The 22689-nt window shown below is 53.9% G+C and overlaps 1 protein-coding gene across 12 annotated transcripts in view; it reads left to right on the top strand.

Moving 5' to 3' along the window:
- Positions 1-22689, top strand: part of ABCC3 (ATP binding cassette subfamily C member 3) — a 48253-nt gene that overhangs the window by 11330 nt on the left and 14234 nt on the right. For 4 of the 12 annotated variants that reach the window (XM_082707613.1, XM_082707612.1, XM_082707616.1 and 1 more), the window contains exons 2-25: positions 1712-1888; positions 2247-2372; positions 2585-2722; positions 3561-3686; positions 3896-3957; positions 4650-4781; positions 5395-5586; positions 8821-8998; positions 9096-9257; positions 9797-9889; positions 11228-11431; positions 11538-11684; positions 12066-12153; positions 12464-12530; positions 12775-12901; positions 12984-13160; positions 17956-18123; positions 18431-18623; positions 19628-19742; positions 19918-20065; positions 20165-20372; positions 20657-20967; positions 22196-22395; positions 22558-22684. In XM_082707613.1, coding sequence (XP_082563739.1) covers positions 1712-1888; positions 2247-2372; positions 2585-2722; positions 3561-3686; positions 3896-3957; positions 4650-4781; positions 5395-5586; positions 8821-8998; positions 9096-9257; positions 9797-9889; positions 11228-11431; positions 11538-11684; positions 12066-12153; positions 12464-12530; positions 12775-12901; positions 12984-13160; positions 17956-18123; positions 18431-18623; positions 19628-19742; positions 19918-20065; positions 20165-20372; positions 20657-20967; positions 22196-22395; positions 22558-22684 — 3666 coding nt within the window. The remainder of the gene's footprint in view (positions 1-1711; positions 1889-2246; positions 2373-2584; positions 2723-3560; positions 3687-3895; positions 3958-4649; positions 4782-5394; positions 5587-8820; positions 8999-9095; positions 9258-9796; positions 9890-11227; positions 11432-11537; positions 11685-12065; positions 12154-12463; positions 12531-12774; positions 12902-12983; positions 13161-17955; positions 18124-18430; positions 18624-19627; positions 19743-19917; positions 20066-20164; positions 20373-20656; positions 20968-22195; positions 22396-22557; positions 22685-22689) is intronic. The other 8 variants (XM_082707610.1, XM_082707614.1, XM_082707606.1 and 5 more) reach the window with 3 other exon arrangements.

Below are 22689 nucleotides of genomic sequence, written 5' to 3'. Positions count from 1 at the left end.
AGACAGATGCAGCTTCATTATCAAACAATTAGTAAATCCAACAGAAATGGTAAGAATAAATTGCTTTAAACTATGGAAGTAGATGCCAGGACAAAGTTAGCAAGTTGGACGTATTTGCTGCTGGAAAATGAACTTGGGGTGGGGAATGATGAGGCAGGGTACCATTTTCTTTTTCATGGTTTGACTTGTTAAGTTATATGAAGATACAGTGTGGACAAAAAGAAACATGGCGATTATTTAAATTGTCAGTGAGGAAGTAGAAAGTTTTTGTTTTGTTTTTTTTTAAAGATTTTATTTATTTATTTGACAGACAGAGATCCCAAGTAGGCAGAGAGGCAGGCAGAGAGAGAGAGGAGGAAGCAGGTTCCCCGCCAAGCAGAGAGCCCGATGCGGGGCTCGATCCCAGGACCCTGGGATCATGACCCAAGCCAAAGGCAGCGGCTTAACCACTGAGCCACCCAGGCACCCGAGGAAATAGAAAGTTTTATACCCTCCCATGTTAACTGTTGTCCCATATAGATGAGATTGTGGATGGGTTTTTTTGTTCCTTATATTTTCTGAGCTTTCTGGAAAGTACTGCTAATGCTTTGCGAGAGGGGAATGAAAGGTCAGCTTGTTTGTGGCCTTGGAAGAAACAATCTCACTAAAATGCGTGTTGTTGTTGTTCTTTTTAATCATTGTTCTTTTTTTCTTTTAAGATGTTATTTATTTATTTGACAGAGAGAGAAATCACAAGTAGGCAGAGAGGCAGCAAAGAGAGAGAGGGAAGCAGGCTCCCGTTGAGCAGAGAGCCTGAATCAGGGCTCGATTCCAGAACCCTGGGATCATGACCTGAGCCCAAGACAGAGGCTTAACCCACAGAGCCACCCAGGTGCTCCTAAAATACGTGTTTGATGCATTCCCCCATCTCCTTCTGAAAGGTTCGGTAGGTGGAGTTCAGAGATGGGAGGGGGTCTTATGGAGACTGAGGGGCTCCCCAGGACAAGAGACTTTCTGTGCTCAATCCAGGACAGTGCCAAAGGTGGGGTGGTTGGTCACCTGGGGCTTTGTGATTTGCAAAGCTCTCCCTTTAATCTTTGCTCCTTTGAGCTCATGCCTAGCCAGTGAGGTAGGTGGGGTGATGGATGACTTTCCTGAATTTAAAGGAGAAGGAAATAAAGCTCAGAGAAGCTCCCTATTCTTTCCTGGGAAAGGCTTAGGGGAGTGGGCTCTTCAACCATATTTACCAAATGATTACGTGGATAAAATAAAACACTGATTTAAAAGAAAAAAAAAAAAAAAGAGTGGAAATTTAGAATGACAGGAAGCAGAGCAGTGGTCTCCTGGGAGGGATGGACTGCAGAGGGCTACAAGGTACCTCTTGGGATGATGGAAATATTCTGTATCTGACCTGTGGCAATGACTTTGCAGTGTGCACAACGCCAAAGCCCTCGGATCGTGCCCTTTGCACGGGTGCAGTTTATTGTACTTAAATTGTACCTCAATCAGAAAGGGAGGAAAATGGGGACACAGGGACATCCGGGGCCTCGCGGGCAAGTGTGCACACCGCCAGCTCCTGCTCGTTTGCACGTTGACCATCCATCACCATCCTCCGCCTTCTGATCCCCAGAGCTCCGGGAGCGCCTCCCAGACCCCATCCCCTTCCTTGACAGAGGGGCCCCATTCTGCAGTCGCAGCTGCTGCAGCGCTGTCCTGTTTTCTCTGTTCCCAGGACTCCAATCTGTCCGTGCACACTGACAGCCCGGACCTCACTCCCTGCTTCCAGAATTCTCTGCTGGCCTGGGCGCCCTGCTTCTACCTATGGGCTGCCCTGCCCGGCTACCTGCTCTATCGGGAATACCACTGCGGAGGCTACATCGTCCTCTCCCGCCTCTCCAGGCTCAAGACGGTCAGGGGCCCAGGGATCTCCGGGGCGGGGGGGGAGTGGGGCTGGCACTTGGAAGGTTCTCCATTTCAAGGTTCTCCTCTCCGCCCTGCCAAACAACCATCGATGTGTCCTAGAGACACCTGCCCAGCCAGCTGCTCAGGGCCATGGCAGCCTGCCAGCTGGGTCTGCAGTCAAACGAGATAGTCTCTGTTTGCGGAAGTTCAGGAAAGTTCTCTGGCAACGTTCTGGCCGTGCCCAGCCTAGCTTCAGGGGGCTGGACCCAGGGCAGGTCTGGCCATTTCAGAATAAAAGGCCCTTCTTTGGGGGGAACCGTCCCTCCTTTTGGAGATGGAGTCCCCAATGTGTGTCCTGTTTGTAGGTCTCAGGCGTCCTGCTGTGGTGTGTCTCCTGGGCTGACCTCTTCTACTCCTTCCATGGCCTGGTTCACGGTGGGGCCCCCGCCCCAATCTTCTTTGTCACCCCCTTGGTGGTGGGGATCACCATGGTCAGTGTGGGGCCCAGGAAGGGGATGCAGGGAGTCTCCAGTGGGTTGTGGGGTTGTGCTGGGGAAACAGTGGGCTCTCGGGAGAGGGCTAGACACTGTAGCAGTGGGAAGAGGTTGAGGTGACCACAAAAACATCTGGCCATGTGGGGTGGGGAGGACAGAGGCAGGTCCAGATGTGCTCTGGCCCAGCCTTCCTCGCCCTCCCTACGCAGCTGCTGGCCACCCTGCTAATCCAGTATGATCGGCTGCGGGGGGTACAGTCCTCGGGGGTCCTCATCATCTTCTGGTTTCTGTGTGTGGTCTGTGCCATCGTCCCCTTCCGCTCCAGGATCTTGCTGGCCATGGCAAAGGTAAGGGGAAGGAGGGGAACCTGCCAGGGGCAACACTGTCTGGGGGATGGTCTCAGGGCTCAAGGTCACTACTAGGTCCTGGGCTGCCCCTCCCCTGCTCCCAGGACCTCCCCTTCTGTTCAGGCCTTTCCATGTTGTCCCCTACTTGCTGCATCTCTGCCAGGAAGCAGGCTGGAGGCCTGAGGGTGAGGCCCATGTAGCACAGGGGAATGGGGCCGGACACAGCCCTCGTGGGATGTTCACGGGCGTACAAGGGGCCGTTCTTAGCCATGACCGCCACCACCGAGTGTAGTGTGGGATGCAGTGTCGGCCAGTGTCTGGGTAAGGAGCACATGAGGGCAGACATGCATGAGTAGTTTTGTCCATTATCCTGCTCTCGCCTTTCTTCCCTTCCGCCTCCGTTGTGTGGGCTTCATCTTGACCTTCACTGCAGTGATGGGGTGGGTCCTTTCTCCATGTCAAGGGGAGGCAGTCAAATGTGGTAGTCAGAAGGACAGGTTCGGGCTGCTCTGCTTACTGTCTGTGTGACCCTGGGCAAGTTGCTCAGCCTTTTGGAGGCTCATTTCCTCAACTGCAAACAGGATATCATAAGATTTCGTACTTCGTAGGGAGGGTTGGACAAGGTGATGGAGGGGAGGTGCTTGGCCAGCCGTCACTGAACAGTGGTCCCCCTATGACCTTTCCCCATCTCTCAGAACTCTCTGGGTGGGAGCCCCAGGGGCCACCTCGGAGCTGCCTCCTACCCCTGAGGCACCTGATGCCCCAGAGGACCTCTTGGGGCAGGACTGGAGACCCAGAGTTCCCCGTGCCTCTGAGGTCCCTCTGCACTCTCCCCCAGGGCAAGATCTCGGACCCCTTCCGCTTCACCACTTTCTACATCTACTTCGCCCTGGTGCTCTTTGCTCTCATCCTGTCCTGCTTCAGGGAGAAGCCGCCATTTTTCTCCCCAAGAAATGTCAGCCCTGTGAGTTTTCCATGGAGGCTGGGTGGGAGTGGGGGTTCCATGGCCCACGTCTCAGCCCAGCCCATTACCGGCAGCCCCCGTTCCTTCTAGTTCTTTCCATCCCCATGTCATCTGCACTCCTGGGGCTGAGGGCAGGAAGGATCAAAGGTTCCTGCTCCCTCCGCTCTGGTTTGAGAGGATTCTTCCCATCCTACCCTCTCCTCTTCTAGAATCCCTGCCCGGAGCTCAGTGCTGGCTTCCTCTCCCGCCTGTGTTTCTGGTGGTTCACAAAGTGAGTTGGCTCTTCTTCCAGCCTGGGCCAGAGAAAGGAGGAGACAGGAGGTGGAGAGGAAGGGAAGTGGGCCAGAAGTTGAGGCTCTTTCCTCTGCCCCAAACCGGCCCCGTGGGCAGGTGAGGGTAGGGAAACCTGTCTTTTTGGGCTAGGGGCTGAGTACGGAGGCCGGGCTGGCCCAGCTCTGATCCCAGGCCATAGGCCAGCCCTGCATCTGTCACATCACAGGAACAGGCCCAGGGACCTGGAGAGGACCTGTAATTAGTTCCCAGCTCTTGGGTCCAGGATAAGCTTGCAGCTTGTCATTTCCTTGGCCGCCCCTCCGAGCGGCTTGAGCAGGATAATTGTGTCTGTGACCTGGGTGACAGCTCATTAGCCACACTGCACTGAGACACCTGGGTCTGGGACTCCATCCACCTAGCCTTGTCCTCTCCCGGGCCCCAGTCAGCGTGAAGTTCATTACCAGGCTCCCAGGGTCAACGGAGCATCTGGGGGGGATGGGGGCGAGGTCAGAACCTGACATGGGAGGCAGTGACCTCCAGCCTGCTCCCTGGGGGAATAAAGGGTACACCGCCCTTGGCCATAGCACCTTAGGGATGTCCTCCTCTGGAGGCCTAGGGGCTCTGGAGACCCTGGTCCCCAGCTTGAGGCTGCTCAGCTCTGCCCCTGTGTGGGGTTGCTGCCCACCCCAGGATGGCCATCCTTGGGTACCGGCGCCCGCTGGAGGAGCAGGACCTCTGGTCCCTGAAGGAGGAGGACTGTTCGCAGAACGTGGTGCATGGGCTGCTGGAGGCCTGGAAGAAGCTTCAGAAGACCACTGCGCGGTGAGGCCCTCCCTGGGGTCCCCAGGTCCCCCCAACCCACCCCACTACACACGCCCCAAGTCTCCTGCAGGGGACTGAGGTGATCCCAGGGGTCAGGGTGGGGAGAAGAGCAGGGGCAGGGGTATCCCGAGCTGGGACACTCAGCCTGGAGTGGTGCCAGCTCTCCCCAGCCCTAATGACTCCAGAGGGCCCAAATGTGGTCCCAGATGAGTAGATGAGCCCAATCTCCAATAGCCCTGCAGGGGACACTCTGTTGTCTCCAGGTTACAGATGGGGAGGCGCAGGAGTGAAGATAGGACAGTGCCCCCCCCACGCCCCCTAGTGGCTGGTGGCAGAGCTGCCCTCACACCCAGGTGTCCGGGCTTACCCTGCCCTGCCTGAAAGCTGGTTTCCAGGGACTTCCATTGGAAGGGGAAGGGGCCAAGGGAAGAAGGTTGAGGCCAGCCTCTCCTCTCAATCCTGCCTCCTCCTGTTTGGAGGCAGGGGCTGGAGGAGAGGACCCTCTGGCTGAAGGGAGCTCCCACTGGCAGCTTTGCTCGCCAGCCCCAGCTGTGCTTGGCTCCTGGGGCACATGTGCCTGTTTCTACCCATGGCTTCTTCCTCCCGGAACCAGACACAAGACTGCGGTGTCATCGGGGAAGAGAGTGTCTGGTGAGGACGAGATGCTGCTGGGGGGCCGGCGCAGGCCCCAGCAGCCCTCCTTCCTGTGGGCCCTGCTGGTCACCTTCCGTTCCAGCCTCCTCATCAGCATATGCCTCAAGGTGGCCCAGGACCTGCTCTCCTTCGTCAATCCACAGCTGCTCAGGTCTGACCACATGTGCTCTGGTGGCCACCCTCCCCTGGGTAGTGGGGGCTGGCTGGATGTGTCCCTGAGGACTGAGCCCAGAGGGACCACATGAAGTGAAGTGAGTCCTAGAGCAGGACTGAAGGGCCTATCCCCCCTCCCTGGGTGACCTTTGGCGAGTGCAGTTTCTCAATTCACATTAGAAAAAAAAAAAGACTGTCTTTAAATCCCCCCAAGGATCCTACAGACAGGTGGCCCTCTTCCCATTTTGCAAGAGAGGAAGCAGGAAAACTCAAAGCAAAACAAACACATGAGGAAGCAGAAAATCAGAGAGGCGAACTGGCCCCAGGGCACACAGCTGGTCAGGATGGATGGGAGTCTGGGGCTGTGAACTCCAGCTGCAGTGCTGTTTCCCGTTGATAGGCTCTGTCGTCTGTTGCTTGGGTGGATTGGACTGGGAGGAGCTCTCAAATGAGGGAGTAAGAAGGAGAACCACCTAGCAGCTGAGCCCCCAATTCATGCATGTCTGCATTCTCACTCAAAGAATATTTATTGAGCCCCCAGTATACCTGAATGGGGCCAGCCACGAGGGATACAGGGATACATAAGACAGGATCTCAAAGTCTTGCAGGAGAAACCAGCGTGTAAACCCGTTAGAGTGGAGTACAGGCCGAGGTGTAGTCAGGTGTCTGGAAATTCCCAGGAGGGGTGGGGAAGCCAGCCTGGGGAGGAGCAGGGGCGTCCCTGCCAGCCAGGGAGGTCATCAAGCTTGGAAGGACAGGCAGGTGTTCGTGGACTAGGTGAGGAAGGAGGGGAGAAAGCAAGCCCCTATGTCAAATCACCAAGGTCTCCACCGGCATGGCTCAAGAACTCAAGGTATTTCTGAATTGTGGAGGACAGTGTCACCAGAGGAGGGGCGAGAGAGGGAGCGCCAAGGAAATCCTTGGAAGAGTTGATGCCCAGGAGGGGCATCTAGTGTGCGTTTCAGAAGGATCTCCCTGCCAGCCATGGGGGGGGTGTTGGGAGGGGTGGCTGGATGGATGGAAGGGGGATGATCAGGTCAGAGGAGGACTGGTCGGTTCAGGCCTGGAATGAGCTAGGACTCAGGTGCTGCTGGCGAGTGGGTGTGTCCCGGGGTGAGGGAGGGGTCAGACACCACCTGGGCTCTGACGTGGGTAAGTGGAGGGCAATGAATCTCTTTCACTGGGATAATGAATGTCCTGGATGGAAGGGTCTGGGCACCAGGCAGGGTGGTGAGTTGAGTCTGGGTTACATTGGGGCCGAGGTGCGGTGGTGGGGGGCCAAGGGGACAGTCCCAGCTCACTGGAGACCATGTTTTCAGAGCCATTGGGTAGAAGCCTAGGGCCCTGTGGCTGGGCTCTCCCAGAGGGCTCATGGAGGGGGCCCCAGACAGAGTCCTAGGGAACTATGACCGTTAAGGGGTGAGCACAAAACTGGCTTGGAAGGGCCAGAGCTCGGGAAAGAGCAGATCGTGGCGCAGAGTGCAGAGAATGCTTCTGGGACAAGGTATGGTCTTCAGGACAGCAAGCTGACCAGAAAAACAGAGCCTGAGGCAGGCAACCTGGATTTGTTAGTGCGCACCAAGAATGGAGGCTGAGACAGAGGGGAAGCACCTAGAGCAGGGGACCTGCCTTGGAGAACAGGGACCATGGAGACCTAGAAACTTCCTGTAAAGAACACATATTCATTTTCTGTGGCTGCCCGGAACAAATTGCCACAAACTAAGAGGCTTAAAACAATAGGAATTTCTTCTCTCACAGTTCTGAACACCAGAAGTCTGAAATCAAGTTGTTGGAGGGTTGGCTCCTTCTGGAGGTTCTGAATGAGAATCTGTATCAGGCCTCCTAGTTCCTGGTGGTTGCTGGCAATCCTTGGCATTCCTGGGCTTGTAGACACATCACTCCAATCTCTGCCTCCAGCTTTCTCCCGTGTGCATGTGTGTGTGCACACGCCCATCTGTGTCTCTGTGTGCAAATCCCTTTCTTCTCTCATTAAGACACTAGTCCCTGGAATTAGAGCTCACCCTACTCCAGGATAATGGTATTTTTTAATTAATTTTTTAAAGATTTTATTTATTTATTGGACAGAGATCACAAGCAGGCAGAGAGAGAGGGGGAAGCAGGCTCCTTGCTGAGCAGAGAGCCCAATGCGGGGCTCAATCCCAGGACCCTGAGACCATGACCTGAGTGGAAGGCAGAGGCTTAACTCACTGAGCCACCCAGGTGCTCCCACGATAACCACATTTTAACTTGATTCCATCTGCTAAGAGCCTGTCTTCAAATAAGGTCACATTCACAGGTGCTAGAAGTTAGCACGTTTTGCAATCAACCCAGAGCAGGAGGAGAGGCGTCTGACTATGGGACCGTAGCTCCAGGGATCGAGGGAAGTTTTGTCCCAACACGGGAGAGACAAGGTCATGCCAATAGGTGAAGGTCACCAGCAGAGATAGTTATATCGGCCATCAGGAGAAAGGAGAACAATGATGGAACATGGTCCTGGGTAGGTAGGTGGTCAGGGAATCAGTGGGACAGAGCTCAGAAAGCCAGAGGGACACCTGTCCTGAGGCAGAGGAGAAAGAGAGCCAGTGGTTGGAAAGGCTGTGGCTGGCAGGGAGTTCTCACTGGGTGGTTAAGAGACAAGACATAAATAGGTAGCTACTGAGCGGGGTGGGCACTGGGGGCAGAGAGAAGGTAAGAGAGCAGAGCTGAAGGGAGCTGGGGGACAAGAAGTAGCTTAGAGCCCTGGGGAAGGTCACTGGGCAGCACCGGGGGGCCGCTGATGTTGGAGAGGGTGGATTTTGGATTTGGAGGGGAGAGCCTGTAGGGTTACGTGGTAGGCTCTCGGGCCCTCAGCAGCCAAGGAGAAGATGCAGGAAAGTCTAATCTGTGGACATGGGGCATTTCTTCCTGCCGTGTGGTCCGAGAGGCAAGAAAGGCGGGTGGGTAGGCTGGCAGTGAGCACGATGGAAGGGGCGGGCGGCCGAGCCATGGCAGGTAGGGAAATCAGGGAGGACAGGAGGGAGCAAAGTTGGAGGGTCATGGTCTTGAGGCAGCCCAGGGCTGAGTCTGGCTATGGGGATGGTCTGGGTGGGGGCGTGGGGGGCCAGAGGCTCCCCTGCCCTGGGAGGTTTCAGAGGCAGCCCTGAGTGGAGGCTGAGGGCGGAAGGGAAGGGCGGCCATAGACCAAGCAGCCTGGGGAGCCTCCCACTCTCATGCCCCACTTCCGTCCCTACAGCATCCTGATCAGTTTTATCTCCAACCCCACGGCCCCCACTTGGTGGGGCTTCCTGGTGGCCGGGCTTATGTTTGCGTGCTCCATGATGCAGACCCTGATTTTACAGCAGTTTTATCACTTCGTCTTTGCGAAGGCGCTGAAACTTCGTTTGGCTATCATTGGTGTCATCTATAGGAAGGTCAGCTGGGACAGGGCAGCGGGGGGCTCTAGGGGCCAGCTTGGGGGGCCTTGGAGAGGTCTGGGGCCCAGTCCATCACCCCACTGTCTACCTGCAGGCTCTGGTTATCAGCAATTCAGCCAAACGGGAGTCCCCGGTGGGAGAAATTGTCAACCTCATGTCTACAGACGCCCAGCGCTTCATGGATCTCGCTCCCTTCCTCAACCTGGTGGTGTCCGTACCCCTGCAGATCATTCTGGCAATGTACTTCCTCTGGCAGGTGACTCTTAAGCTCTGGCCTCCACCCCCTTCCTCTGACCTTGACCCTGCTGAGAAAGGACAAGAGAGAGCAAGTCTGGGTCAGCGGAGGGCTGCGTAACGGACACAAGGACTTCCCTAGCTATTTGGGTCAGGGACAGGACGGTGAGGACGCCGGTGTCTGCGCCTGAGCCTTTCCAGCCTCTGCCATTAGCCTTCTCACAGATCCCAGGGGAGGGAACAGGGACTCGGAGGCGGGGTGGGTGAGAGTCTGGCCATCGTTGTCCGTCAGTCTGTACTTGCCTTCCCATGTGTCCAGACACCCTTCTATGTTTGCCTCTTTGTCCCCGTCTGCTGTCCTTATCTGATGGCTGGCAGCTTCTGCCCATGTTCTCAGCATTTGGGCTCTCTCTGTATATCTGCTTTTCGCTATCCATTTGGCTGACTGCCATCTTTTGCTTCCTGCCCAGCCCCATGTCTCTGATCAATAGGGTTTTGTCTATGGGATCCCGTGCACATACTTTAATTATCTGTCTTATCCATCCGCCCGTGCCTCCTCAGAACCTGGGTCCCTCCATCCTGGCTGGGGTCGCTCTCATGGTCTTGCTGATCCCGCTCAATGGAGCCGTGGCCATGAAGATGCGTGCGTTCCAGGTAAGGGCTCTGGTGGGTCTGTGCCTCCTGCCCCGAGCCACTGGCCGCTGCCTGGGGGGAAACCCTCACTAGCCTGGGGCCCCTCGGTTGCCTTGCTTACTGAGTGGGGGATGACCATAAGCCACTTCCACAAGCCTCAGCTCACTCTATCCTCACAGCACCCCGAGAGGGTCTTAGCAACATTCTCAGTTTGTAGTTGAACAGCCAAAGCCCAGAGAGAAATAGAGATCAGGGCCGTGGGGACTCAAACCCGGGTCTTTGGGTCTAATGAGAGCCTTCTCTCTCCCACGCTGTGCCCAGTGTGAAGAGCCAGTCATCCAGTCCTTTATTTGCAAATATTTATCAGAAAGAACTTCCAGTGCATGTAGAATAAATGACAAATGCCCTCTGACCACCCACCCACCAGGCCCCTGCTCACTGCCAGCCCTCGCCCCCTGGGGAGTGGCCCAGTGGCAGCCACTCTGGCTTCTTTCTTTTCTCCAAAGCGCCAAGCTCTGCGGATCTCTGAGCCACCCCACCCCCTGTTTCCTGGGACCCACCTCATCCCTTCCTTCCCTGCTCACTCCACCCCTTTCTTCCCCAGCATGAACTCTGGCTTCCCAGTCCCCACCCCATCTCTCACAGTATCTTGTTGTTTCCCTTCAGAATGTGCCTCCTGGGGCACCTGGATGGCTCATGGCTAAGTGTCTGATTCTTGATTGCAGCTCAGGTCAGAACCTCAGGGTCGTGGATGGAGCCCCCCCCCCCCATAGGGCTCCTTGCTCCCTCAGCAGGAAGTCTGCTGGAGATTCTCCTTCTCCCTCTCCCTCTGTCTCCACCACCCCACCCCTGCCGCATGCACACACTCTCTCAAATAAATAAATCTTAAAAAAAAAAAAAAAGGAATACACACACTGATTTATTAAGCATTTACTCAGGTAACTGCTATCTATCTGCCTCCCCCATCAGACTGTCAGCTTCAGGCTGGCTGGAACCATGTTTGATCTTCTGGGTGTCCAACAACGGCCTGGGACATAGTAGGCGTTCACTAAGTCGTGTTGAATGAATCCTCAATTTGGTGTGCTGTGCCCTGGGTGAGGGTCTGGGGAAACAGAAAGAAGGAAGTGATCTGTGCCCCCAGCAGGCTCCCAGTCTAATGGTGGAGTCATGCATGCACAAAGACCTCCTCGGGAATGATAAGAAAGAACAACATGGCTTAGAAACCCAGGAAAGGTGGCAGAGAATTCAGCCTGGGGGGTAGTGGTGGGGAGGTCAGGGATGGAGGCACAGAAGGCTGGAGCTGGGCTCTGTGCACGGAGGGAAGGGGAGCAGGGCACCCCACTGCCACTTTTTCCACAGGCAGAGCAAATGAAGTTCAAGGACTCACGCATCAAGCTGATGAGTGAGATCCTGGCTGGCATCAAGGTGCTAAAGCTGTATGCCTGGGAGCCGAGTTTCTTGGAGAAGGTAGAAGGCATCCGGGAGGACGAGCTCCGGCTGCTGCGCAAGTCCGCCTACCTCCAAGCCATCTCCACCTTCACCTGGGTCTGCACCCCCGTCCTGGTGAGGCTCTCCCCTCGGGGCGGGTCTCCCACCTGCCACCTGGCCAGCCCAGCCCTCTGGGCCCAACAGGCTCCATTCTGATACCCACCTTCCACCCCCTTCCCAGGTGACCCTGACCACGCTTGGGGTGTATGTGTCTGTGGACCCAAACAACGTGCTAGACGCTGAGAAGGCCTTTGTGTCTGTGTCCCTGTTCAATATTTTAAAGATTCCCCTCAACATGTTGCCTCAGTTAATCAGCAGCCTGATTCAGGTGAGCCGGGGCAGGGCTGGGCGTTCTGCTGGAGTCTGCGCAGGTTGTTAGGGTCAGGAGATAATCAAGGAGTGCTCCTGGAATTGAGGGGGTGGGTATTTGGCATGAGGCCATCAGAATCAAGGGTCATTTGGAGTCAGAGGGGGACAGGTGAGGTCCCCAGAAACCTGAAGCTCTGAAGACAACCTCCTCTTACCATCATGGACCCTGACTTTGGCAGTGGGAACCAGAGAAGTCTCAGTCATGGGAGGGGCCCCTCACCCCATCTGGGCCCTTAGGACGCCCTGCCTCTCCCAGGAAGTCGGGGAGGGGTGGCGCAGGCTACAGGAAGTGGGGGGCGGGGGAGGAGCCAGCTTCCAAGGCTGACTCACTCTCCTGCAGACCAGTGTGTCTCTGAAACGGATCCAGCATTTCCTGAGCCAAGATGAACTTGACCCCCAGTGTGTGGAAAGAAAGATCATCACCCCAGGTCCAGACACTCTTTCCCTGGACTGCCCTTGCCCCAGCCCCTGCTCCAGAAAGTCTTTTGTTCTAAGCTTCTGACTTGTTTTTTGTGACTGCCATTTCCTCTTCCCCTTTTCCCACCAGCGCCACTTTCTCCCTCTTCTGGGCTCTTCCTCAGTCTACTCCCCCAGGCCTCCCCCACTTTTCTTCCTTTCCTAGGGCTCCCAGCCCCTGGACTTCCTGCCCTTCCCCTTGAGTCCCTCCCCCCCCCAGGGATTCGCCCCACCTTGCCCTGCACCCCCTGACCCTGGCCCTGTACGTCTTGGTCCTCCCAGGATATGCTGTCACCATACACAATGGCACCTTCACCTGGGCCCAGGACCTGCCCCCTACACTGCACAGGTACCAGCGTCTCCTGTCCCTTCCCAGCTACCTGAAGTGAGCCAAAGTTCAGATCAGTAGCAGAACCCAGTAACCCCCGGCCACACCCCTCCAGCCCCCATCTGTGGGCTGGAAAGCAAGGAGAACCTCTGCTTGTCAGAGTAGCGTCTGAAAGGGAGGAGGGCTTGGGTCTCTAGGTGGAAGGTGGGGAGACCAAAATCCTGATCCCTACCTCTAACTGGGCTCCTGGCCTCCTTGCCCTCAGCCTAGACATCCAGGTGCCAAAAGGGGCACTGGTGGCCGTGGTGGGGCCCGTGGGCTGTGGGAAGTCTTCCCTGGTGTCTGCCCTGCTGGGAGAGATGGAGAAACTGGAAGGCACGGTGTGTGTGAAGGTAAGAGAGAGGGCAGAACTCCTGGCAAGGGCTGCAAGGCCAGGCCTCGTGTGGACCCTGAGATAACTTCTCCTCTGGCCAGGGCTCCGTGGCCTACGTGCCCCAGCAGGCATGGATCCAGAATTGCACGCTTCAGGAAAACGTACTGTTTGGCCGAGCCCTGGATCCCAAGAGGTACCATCGGGCTCTGGAAGCCTGTGCCTTGCTAGCTGACCTGGAGATGCTGCCTGGAGGGGACCAGACAGAGATCGGAGAAAAGGTACAGGGCTCTCTCCCATCCTCTAGGGGGTCAGCCCATACAGCTGCCCAGCTCAGCCCAGCTCGGGTCTATATATGCGCCCCTTCCTTCCTCCCCTACCCCCCCACCACCTTCCTGCCTTCACACATCCATGTGAATCACTCAGCTTCCATCCAGTGACGGAAAGTCTTTAAAGGTGTGAGCCAAGGAATGGTGAGTAGACCAGCATTCTGGTGTAATTTGGTGTAACTGGAGATTAGGAAGAGGTGGGTACAGGGCAAAGCAGATCCTTAAAGACCTTGGTTAAAGTTTTGGCCTTTGAGGGCACCTGGATGGGTTAAAGCCTCTGCCTTCGGCTCAGGTCATGATCCCAGAGTCCTGGGATCAAGCTCCGAATCTGGCTCTCTGCTCAGCAGGGAGCCTGTTTCCTCCTCTCTCTCTCTGCCTGCCTCTCTGCCTACCTGTGATCTCTGCCTGTCAAATAAATAAGTAAAATCTTACAAAAAAAAAAAAGTTTTGGCCTTTGCCCTAAAAACCATGAGGCATCAGTGAAAGTTTTTGTTTTTAAATTAACTTATTTTTAATTGTTGCCAAACGCGCATGCCATAAAATTTATCACCTTGACCATTTGTAATTGTACAGGTCAGTGTTAAGAATATTCACAGTGTCGTGTGGCCAATCTCCAGAATTCCTTTCATCTTGCAAAACTGAAACCCTGTACCCAATTAAACAACTCCCCATTCCCCCCACCCCCTGTTCCCCCAGCCCCTGGCAACTGCCAGTCTCTTTCCTGTCCCTAGGAAGTTGACCTACTCCGGGTATATCATATAAAGGGAATCAGACAATATCTGGGTTATTTTGAGACTGGCTCATTTCACTCAGTATCGTATCTTCAAGGTTCATCCATGTTCTCGCATGTGTCAGAATTTCTTTCCTTTTTAAAGTTGAACAACATTTTATTATGTGTGTAGATCACATTTTGTTTATCCACTCACTTGTCAGGGGTCACTTGGGTTGTTTCCAACATGTTAGCTATTATGAATAAGACTGCTGTGCTGATGGGGCACCTGGGTGGCTCAGTGGGTTAAAGCATCTGCCTTCAGCTCAGGTCATGATCCTAGGGTCCTGGGATCAAGCCCCGCATTGGGCTCTCTGCTCAGCGGGGAGCCTGCTTCTCCCTCTCTCTCTCTGCCTGCCTCTCTACCTACTTGTGACCTCTGTCTGTCAAATAAATGAATAAAATCTTAAAAAGAAAAAAAAAAAAAAGGCTGCTGTGCTGAGGGTTGCCCGGGGGGAAGGGGGATAGGGAGAGGGTGGTTGGGTTATGGACATTGGGGAAGGTATGTGCTATGGTGAGTGCTGTGAAGTGTGCAAGCCTGATGATTCACAGACCTGTACCCCTGGGGCTAATAATACATTATACGTTAATAAAAAATAAATTTAAAAAAAGAGATTAAAAAAAGACTGCTGTGAGGGGCACCTGGGTGGCTCAGTGGGTTAAGCCTCTGCCTTTGGCTCAGGTCATGATCTCAGAGTCTTGGGATCGAGCCCCGCGTCGGGCTCTCTGCTCGGTGAGGAGCCTGCTTCTCCCTCTCTCTCTGCCTGCCTCTCTGCCTACTTGTGATCTCTCTCTCTCTTTGTCAAATAAATAAATAAAATCTTTTAAAAATTAAAAAAAAACTTGGGACGCCTGGGTGGCTCAGTTGGTTAAGCAGCTGCCTTCGGCTCAGGTCATGATCCCAGCGTCCTGGGATCGAGTCCCACATCGGGCTCCTTGCTCCGCAGGGAGCCTGCTTCTCCCTCTGACTCTGCCTTCCACTCTGTCTGCCTGTGCTCGCTCTCACTCTCTCTCTCTTACAAATAAATAAATAAAATCTTAAAAAAAAAAAAATTTAAAAAAAACTGCTGTGAACATGGGTGGGCAAATATCTCTTAATAACTCTACTCTCATGTCTTTTGAGCATATACTCAGAAACAGAATTTCTCAATCCCATGGTAATTCCTTCTTTTTTTTTTTTTTTTTTTTTTTTTTGAGGAAATTGCCATGCTAGGAAATGCTATGCTCTTTTCCATAATGGCTGCACCATTTTAAGTTCCCACCGAGAGTGCACAAGGCTTCCACCATCTACCCATCCTCGCCAACACAGTTCTTTTCTTGGGGAGGGGCCTTTGGGTTTTGATAGCAACCATTCTGATGGGTGTCAGGTGATACTTCATTGAGGGTTTGGTTTGCATTTCCCTGATGAGAAATGATGCTGAGCATCTTTTCTTAGGTTTATTGGCCATTTATGTATTTTCTTTGGAGAAATGTTTAGCCAAGTCTTTGCTGATTTTTTTTTAAAGATTTTATTTATTTATTTGAGAGAGAGACAGTGAGAGAGAGCATGAGAGGCGAGAAGGTCAGAGGGAGAAGCAGACTCCCGATGGAGCTGGGAGCCTGATGCGGGACTCGATCCTGGGACTCGACCTGAGCCGAAGGCAGTTGCCTAACCAACTGAGCCACCCAGGTGTCCCTATTTGCTCATTTTTTAATGTTTGTTTTTTTGTTGTTGATTTATAGGCATTCCTTAAATATCCCAGATATTAACCCTTATCAAATATACAAGTTGTAAATATTTGCTCCTATTCTGAAGGTTGCCTTTTCACCCTGTTGATAGTGTCCTTTGATGCACAAAAGTTTTCAAATTTGGGGCACCTGGCTGGCTCAGTCAGAAGAGCATGTGACACTTGATCTTGGGGTTTTGAGTTCAAACCCCGTATTGGGTGTAGAGATTGCTTAAAAATAAAATCTTTATTTTTTAAAGGTCTTTTTTTTTTTAATTGATTTGACAGAGACATCAAGAGTGGGAACACAAGCATGGGGAGTGGGAGAGGGAGAAGAAGGCTTCCTGTAGAACAGGGAGCCCAACATGGGGTTCGATCCCAGAATCCTGGGATCATGACTGGAGCCAAAGGCAGACACTTAATGACTGGGCCACCCAGGCACCCCAAAAATAAAATCTTAAACAAAAAACACTTTCAATTTTGATGTAATCCAGTATATCTTTTTCTTTTTGCTTTTGTTGCCTGTGCATTTAATATCATATCTGAAAAATCATTGCCAAATCTGATGAACAGTTTCCCCCGGTGTTTTCTTCTAAGAGTTTTATAGTTTTAGCTCTTTGGGGTGTTTGGTTGTTTTTTTTTTTTTAAAGATTTTTATTTATTTATTTGATAGACAGAGATCACAAGTAGGCAGAGAGGCAGGCAGAGAGAGAGAGAGGAGGAAGCAGACTCTCACTGAGCAGAGAGCCCGATGCGGGGCTCGATCCCAGGACCCTGAGATCATAACCTGTGCTGAAAGCAGAGGCTTAACCCTCTGAGCCACCCAGGCACCCCCTGTTTGGTTTTTTTAATACTAATGACTTTGGTGGGCACCTGAGTGGCTCAGTGGTTTAAAGCCACTGCCTTTGGCTCAGGTCATGATCTGATCGACCTGATGGATCGACCCCCCATCGGGCTCTCTGCTCAGCAGAGAGCATGCTTCCCCTTCTCTCTCTCTTTGCCTACCTCTCTGCCTACTTGTGATCTCTGTCTGTCAAATAAATAAAAAATCTTTAAAAATTTTTGTTAAAAAAATACTAATGACTTTGGTGCATATTCCTTCAAGACAGGCATTCTCTAGTGTGACTATAGTCAAATTATCAAAATCAGGAAATTTAACATCGATACAAGATTATTTACTTCACTGTTTGTATTCACATGTCATCGTTTGTTCCAGTAAATGTCTTTTTTTCGTTATTTTCTTTCCTGGGCGAGGATCCAATCCAGGATCATGAGTTGCAGTTACTTGTCACAGTTCTTTATTTTCTGTCAATCTGGATAATTCCTTAGTCTTTGTCTTCCAAGACCTTGACACTTTGGAAAAGTACAGGCCAGCTATTTTATAGAGTATCTCTCAATTTGAACACAGTTCAGTGCTCAGCACATAGTAGGCACTGAAGACTGGTTGGTTGAATGAAGACACACTCACATGCCTCAGTCACTACAGCTGCAGACCCACCTCCTGCTTCTCCCCAACAGCTCCTCTCCCATCCCACACTTGCTACCCCACCCACCTCACGCTAGGCTCAGTTGCTCAGGGTACCTGAAAAAGCTGGGCCCTATTCCAGAGGGAATGAGGAAAGCTGGAGGTAGGAAAGCAGGCTTGATCTCTGGGGTCTGCTTTCTGGGCCCAGCCCTGCTGCGAGGTGCCTCAGTTTCCCATGATGGGTTTTAGGAGAGATCTTACCTCTCCTCTAGCTCCTGAACCATCTCAGGGTCAAATTTTAGGATTGGAGCTGGCTTTCCGTTCTTGCTTCTGCCCTGAATAGTTCAGGACCTTGGACAAAGCCATCAACATCTTGGGCTCTGATTTCTTCACCTAGAAAGTGGGGCTGATGGTACCTCCCTGAAAGGACTGACGTGAAAATCAAATGGGATCCGTGTTATGAAAGTCATCTGCAAACTGGTTGGGCGATGGGAGATTAAAAGGCCTATTGCGGATCCCCTGGGGATTTCCAGCCTTTCAGAATATAAAGGCAGCAGGCAGGAAAACCAGCTGGGCAGGGTAGTGGGGCAAAGGGAGCAGGTTGTCCTCACCTGCCCCTGGAGGACTTTTGAGAGCCACCATCTCTTCCTCTGTGGCCTCAGACCTTTCCAGGGACAAGACCAGGCATATCAAATGCGAATTTTGAGGTCGGCCTTGTTGAAGGATGGTGACAAGGCCCTTGTCTCCTTCCACCTGTCTGACTCCCTTCTATCCGATACACACCTCCCACCTCTCTCCTCCATCCAGGGCATTAACCTGTCTGGGGGCCAGCGACAGCGGGTCAGTCTGGCCCGAGCTGTTTACAGTGAAGCTGATCTTTTCTTGCTGGATGACCCACTGTCAGCCGTGGACTCTCATGTGGCCAAGCATATCTTTGACCAAGTCATCGGGCCAGAAGGTGTGCTGGCAGGCAAGGTGAGGCCTCCGGGAGGTTGTGGGGGGTCCCTAAGGTGAGATCTAGGACCCTAGGAGAGAGCTGGTGGGAGGCCCCAGGGTTTGGAGGAAACCTGGAAGAACAGGAGGCTTGAGAAGCAGGAATGTTGGTTGGGTGGCGGGGGACCCACCCTGGAGGCATTGACCCCATGCCATGCGGTTAGTCACTGATGTACTTGTCCTTGCTCCCTGGCATATGGGCACCTCACACCCTCTCCATGGCCCTGTACCTGTGCCAGGGGTGTGTGCTAAGGATGGTGGAAATGGTAGCCTGCTGTCCTCTCCCCAGACACGGGTGCTGGTGACACACAGCATCAGCTTCCTGCCCCAGATGGACATCATCATAGTGCTGGCTGATGGGCAGGTGTCCGAGGTGGGCTCCTACCCAGACCTGCTGGGACGCAATGGCTCCTTTGCCAACTTTCTCTGCAACTACGCGCCCGAGGAGGACAAGGAGAGCCTGAAGGAGGACAGCAGGCCTGGTATCCGCCATCCCTGACCCTCCGCGTTCGGTGCCCTCCCACCATCTCCCCTGTCTTGGGGATCTCTGAGTGTCTCTGGATGGGCCCGGTGTTCTACAAGGGAGGTTCGAGGAACTTGGGCCATCTGTGTGAGAGTCCAACATCGCCAAGTGCCTCCCCCTCCTTTCCCCTAACAGTGTGACCTTATGGGCAGCTCAGGCCTCGGGGCCCCACACTTCCTGTGTGTCCAAAGGGCATAAGGGCCCAGGCCCAGTCTGTAGGCAAGACTGTTTCACAGATAAGTCATTCGGTAAATGGACAAGTGGTTGGAAGGGTCACTTCTTTATCAACAAAGATTGAGTAATTACTATGTCCTAGCACTACTCTCGGCACTGAGAGATGGCAGCGAACAAATGGAAAATTCTGTGTCCTCATGGAGTGCTTTGAAGTCTCTGGACCCCCTAAGACCCCCTCCCCCCCTACTTTTTGTCCAGTCCTGACTCCTCAACCTCCCAGACCTCTTCCTGAGTCTGCTTGCCTACTGCTGCATAGATGGCTGTCATGTGTTGAACAAGTGCCAAGGGCTGCGCCCCTTGCTAAGCATTTGACACACATTCTTTCCTTTAATCCTCACAATGACAATGACACCATGAAGCGGGTACTATTATTATCCCCATTTTACATGCCCGCCTCAAGTCATGCGGGGAGGAAGTGGCATTTGAGCTCAGCCAGTGTGCCCCTAGAGCCCAAGCTCCTGACCCTTATATTTGAGACCTTCTCCACAGTCCCCGATGGGAAGTTTTTCTCCTTGTCTAACCTAAGTCTTTCTTGCTGCCTCTTTTTTTCTTTCCCCAGCTCAAAACTGGTCATTTATTTTTGTCCTTGTCCTTGCTGTTCTTTCATGCCTCTTGTGTTCTCTCCTGCGTGTCCACTGGGGTGTCTTCTCTGGCCTGGGGACTGGAGAACACTGGCGGCTTGCAGGGCGAGCTAGCCTGGCGCTTCTCCTTTCCCCCAACCTGCTGCAGCCTTGGAAAGCACAGAGGATGAGGAACTGCTGCTGATTGAAGACACGCTGAGCAATCACACAGACCTGACAGACAACGAGCCGGTCCTGTATGAGGTCCAGAAGCAGTTTATGAGGTGAGCCCCCAAGAGCTCCCGGCGCCGTCCCTAAGCCCCGCCAGGTGGGACATGGGTGGGCAATCTCCCTGCCGCTCAGAGCCTGGGCCTCCAGCTACAGCCTGAACCCCCTGGGGCTCTGGCCTGTGGGTGTGTTAGAGACCACCTCCCTGAGCCTGACCAGCTGCCTCCACAGACAGCTGAGTGTCATGTCCTCGGAAGGCGAGGGCCAGGGCCGGCCTGTGCCCCGGAGACGCCTGGGTTCAGCAGAGAAGGCACTGCAGGCAGCAGAGGCAAAGGCGAGGGGGGCGCTGATCCAGGAGGAGAAGGCGGCAATGGGCACTGTGAGTAGGATGGACAAGGGAGGCTGGAGAGGGTGGGCAGGCCCCCAGCCATCCCGGGGCTCACGAGAGTCCTCTGCCCTTGACTGCCGTGCCATGCAGGTGAAGCTGAGTGTGTTCTGGGATTATGCCAAGGCCATGGGGCTCTATACCACAGTGGCTATCTGTGTCCTATACCCGTGTCAAACTGCGGCTGCCATTGGGGCCAACGTATGGCTCAGCGCCTGGACCAATGAGGCTATGGTGGACAGCCGACAGAATAACACCTCCATGAGGCTGGGTGTCTATGCTGCCTTGGGAGTTCTGCAAGGTGAGAGGCAGAGATCGCTGGAAGTTATTTTCCTCACATCTGGGCCGCCAGATCCCCCAAACCCTGCCCTTGCCTCTTTCTCAATCATCATGGCCATTGCCCTGCCCTAGCGCCTCCCTAGCAGCCCATCTGCCTCTGGGCATCTTGAGCTCAACCCGGCGGTGGCATTGCCTCTCTGAGCCTGCTAGCCACGGCAGCCATCCCGTTATCTCCTTATCTGCCCACTCCACGCCCTACATGCCCCACACCAGCCCCAGTGAACACTCCTCCGCCTCCTCCAACAGGAATCCTGGTGATGCTGGCAGCCGTCACGCTGACTGTGGGCAGCGTCCACGCCGCACGCTCGCTTCACCAGGCGCTGCTGCACAACAAGATGCGCTCGCCACAGTCCTTCTTCGACACGACGCCCTCCGGCCGTATCCTAAACCGCTTCTCCAAAGATATCTACGTCATCGATGAGGTTCTGGCCCCCACTATCCTCATGCTGCTGAATTCCTTCTACAGCTCCCTCGCCACCCTCGTGGTCATCGTGGCCAGCACGCCGCTCTTCACCGTGGTCACCCTGCCCCTGGGGATCTTCTATGTCTTGATGCAGGTCCGCAGCCAGTGGGTGGGCGAGGTGCTGGTATGGGCGGGGCTCCCCTGTGGGCGGGGCTCCCCTGTGGGCGGGGCTCCCTGTAGACGAGGCGCTAAAGCCGGCTGGGCTCTCAGGTTCACTAACAGGACTGAGGGAGGTCAGACTGCGGGTCGGTTAGGGGCAGTAGATACTTCACGTCTTTGAAACTCATTTTCCTCACCTGTAAAGCAGCATCATAGAACCTACTTCGTAGGGTTGTTGCTAGGATAAAATAAAATCCTTGTAAATTGTGGCTAACCCTGGAACTCCTTCGTGCTGCCTATTTTTTTTAAGATTTTTATCTATTTATTTATTTGACAGAAAGATAGAGCCAGAGAGCACAAGCGGGGGTAATGGCAGAGGGAGAAGGAGAAGCAGGCTTCCTGCTGAGCAGGGAGCCTGATGCAGGGATTGATTCCAGGCCCCTGGGATCATGACCTGAGCTGAAGGCAGACACTTAACCGACTGAGCCATCCCGGGATCCCTTGCTGCCTATTTTTAACTAAAATGCTGTTAACAGTGTGAGACGCATTATCCTTCCCCTCCTTTATACATATCTAAACATATATGTGCATTTATGTTTTTAACATAGATGACTTGGTAACGTTCAGATACAGGTCAGAGGCTCAGCGGGGCATCTGCCATTCCCCCTGCTTGTGTAGCTGAGCCCCTGTACTGCCATGAGTTTAATCAGTTGCTAAAGGTAACCCACGAGGTGGCTGGAAACTCAGGTGATGTGGGCTGTGCTCTGTGCAGGGACAGGGGGCTCTCAGATACCCGTCCTTTTAGGCCCTGGCCATGTTGGGGCCCACAGGCTAGAGGATGGAAGCTGGAGACAGAAATGTGTTTTTGTAGGGCTGAAGTTCAAAAAAAAAACAGAGTGAGGTGGGGAGAGGCTCTCTAAGAAAAAGAATACAAAATTATCTTATTTTTGCAAAGTTTGTGATATTCTGACTATGTAGGCACATCGCTGGGGCACATCAGAGGAGACAGACATAGTCACTGATGGAGGAGGCCAAGTGAAGTGGGTCCTGTAATCAAGGCCCCTACACGGGGTAAGGGGGTCAGGAGCTGAGAGGGAATCAGGAAGGGCTTCATGGAGGAAGCGGCCTGGAAGACCCAACAGGAGGGGACCAGGGGGAAAGGGAGGACTGAGTCAGGGGGTCTCACAGAGCTGACCTCAAGCTCTTTCTCCAACCTCTGCCAGCGCTTTTATGTGGCGACGTCACGGCAGCTGAAGAGGCTGGAGTCCATCAGCCGCTCGCCCATTTACTCCCACTTTTCGGAGACAGTGACCGGCTCCAGCGTCATCCGGGCCTACGGCCGCAGCCAAGACTTCCAGACTATCAGTGATGCTAAAGTGGATGCCAACCAGAGGAGCTGCTATGCCCACATTGCCTCCAACAGGTCAGAAGCCTCCTCCCTCAGCCCCTGCCCGTCCGGGAGTCCCCACCAGGATCTCCTGCAGGAGAGACCTTGAAGTTCTGGGTCCCACTTCCGCCTTCCCCCATACAGGAAATTACCTCCTTCCTCCACCTGCCCCACCTCCTGCTCGTCTTGTCCCCACAGGTGGCTGGGAGTCCAAGTGGAGTTCGTGGGCAACTGTGTTGTGTTCTTTGCTGCACTCTTTGCTGTGATCGGCAGAAACAGCCTGAGTCCGGGGCTGGTGGGCCTATCCGTGTCCTATGCCCTACAGGTACG

Source organism: Mustela nivalis (assembly GCF_964662115.1).
Source record: "Mustela nivalis genome assembly, chromosome: 17".
Taxonomy (NCBI): Eukaryota; Metazoa; Chordata; class Mammalia; order Carnivora; family Mustelidae; genus Mustela; species Mustela nivalis.
Note: the sequence above shows the minus strand (reverse complement) of the source record. Positions and strands in the feature narration are given on the sequence as shown.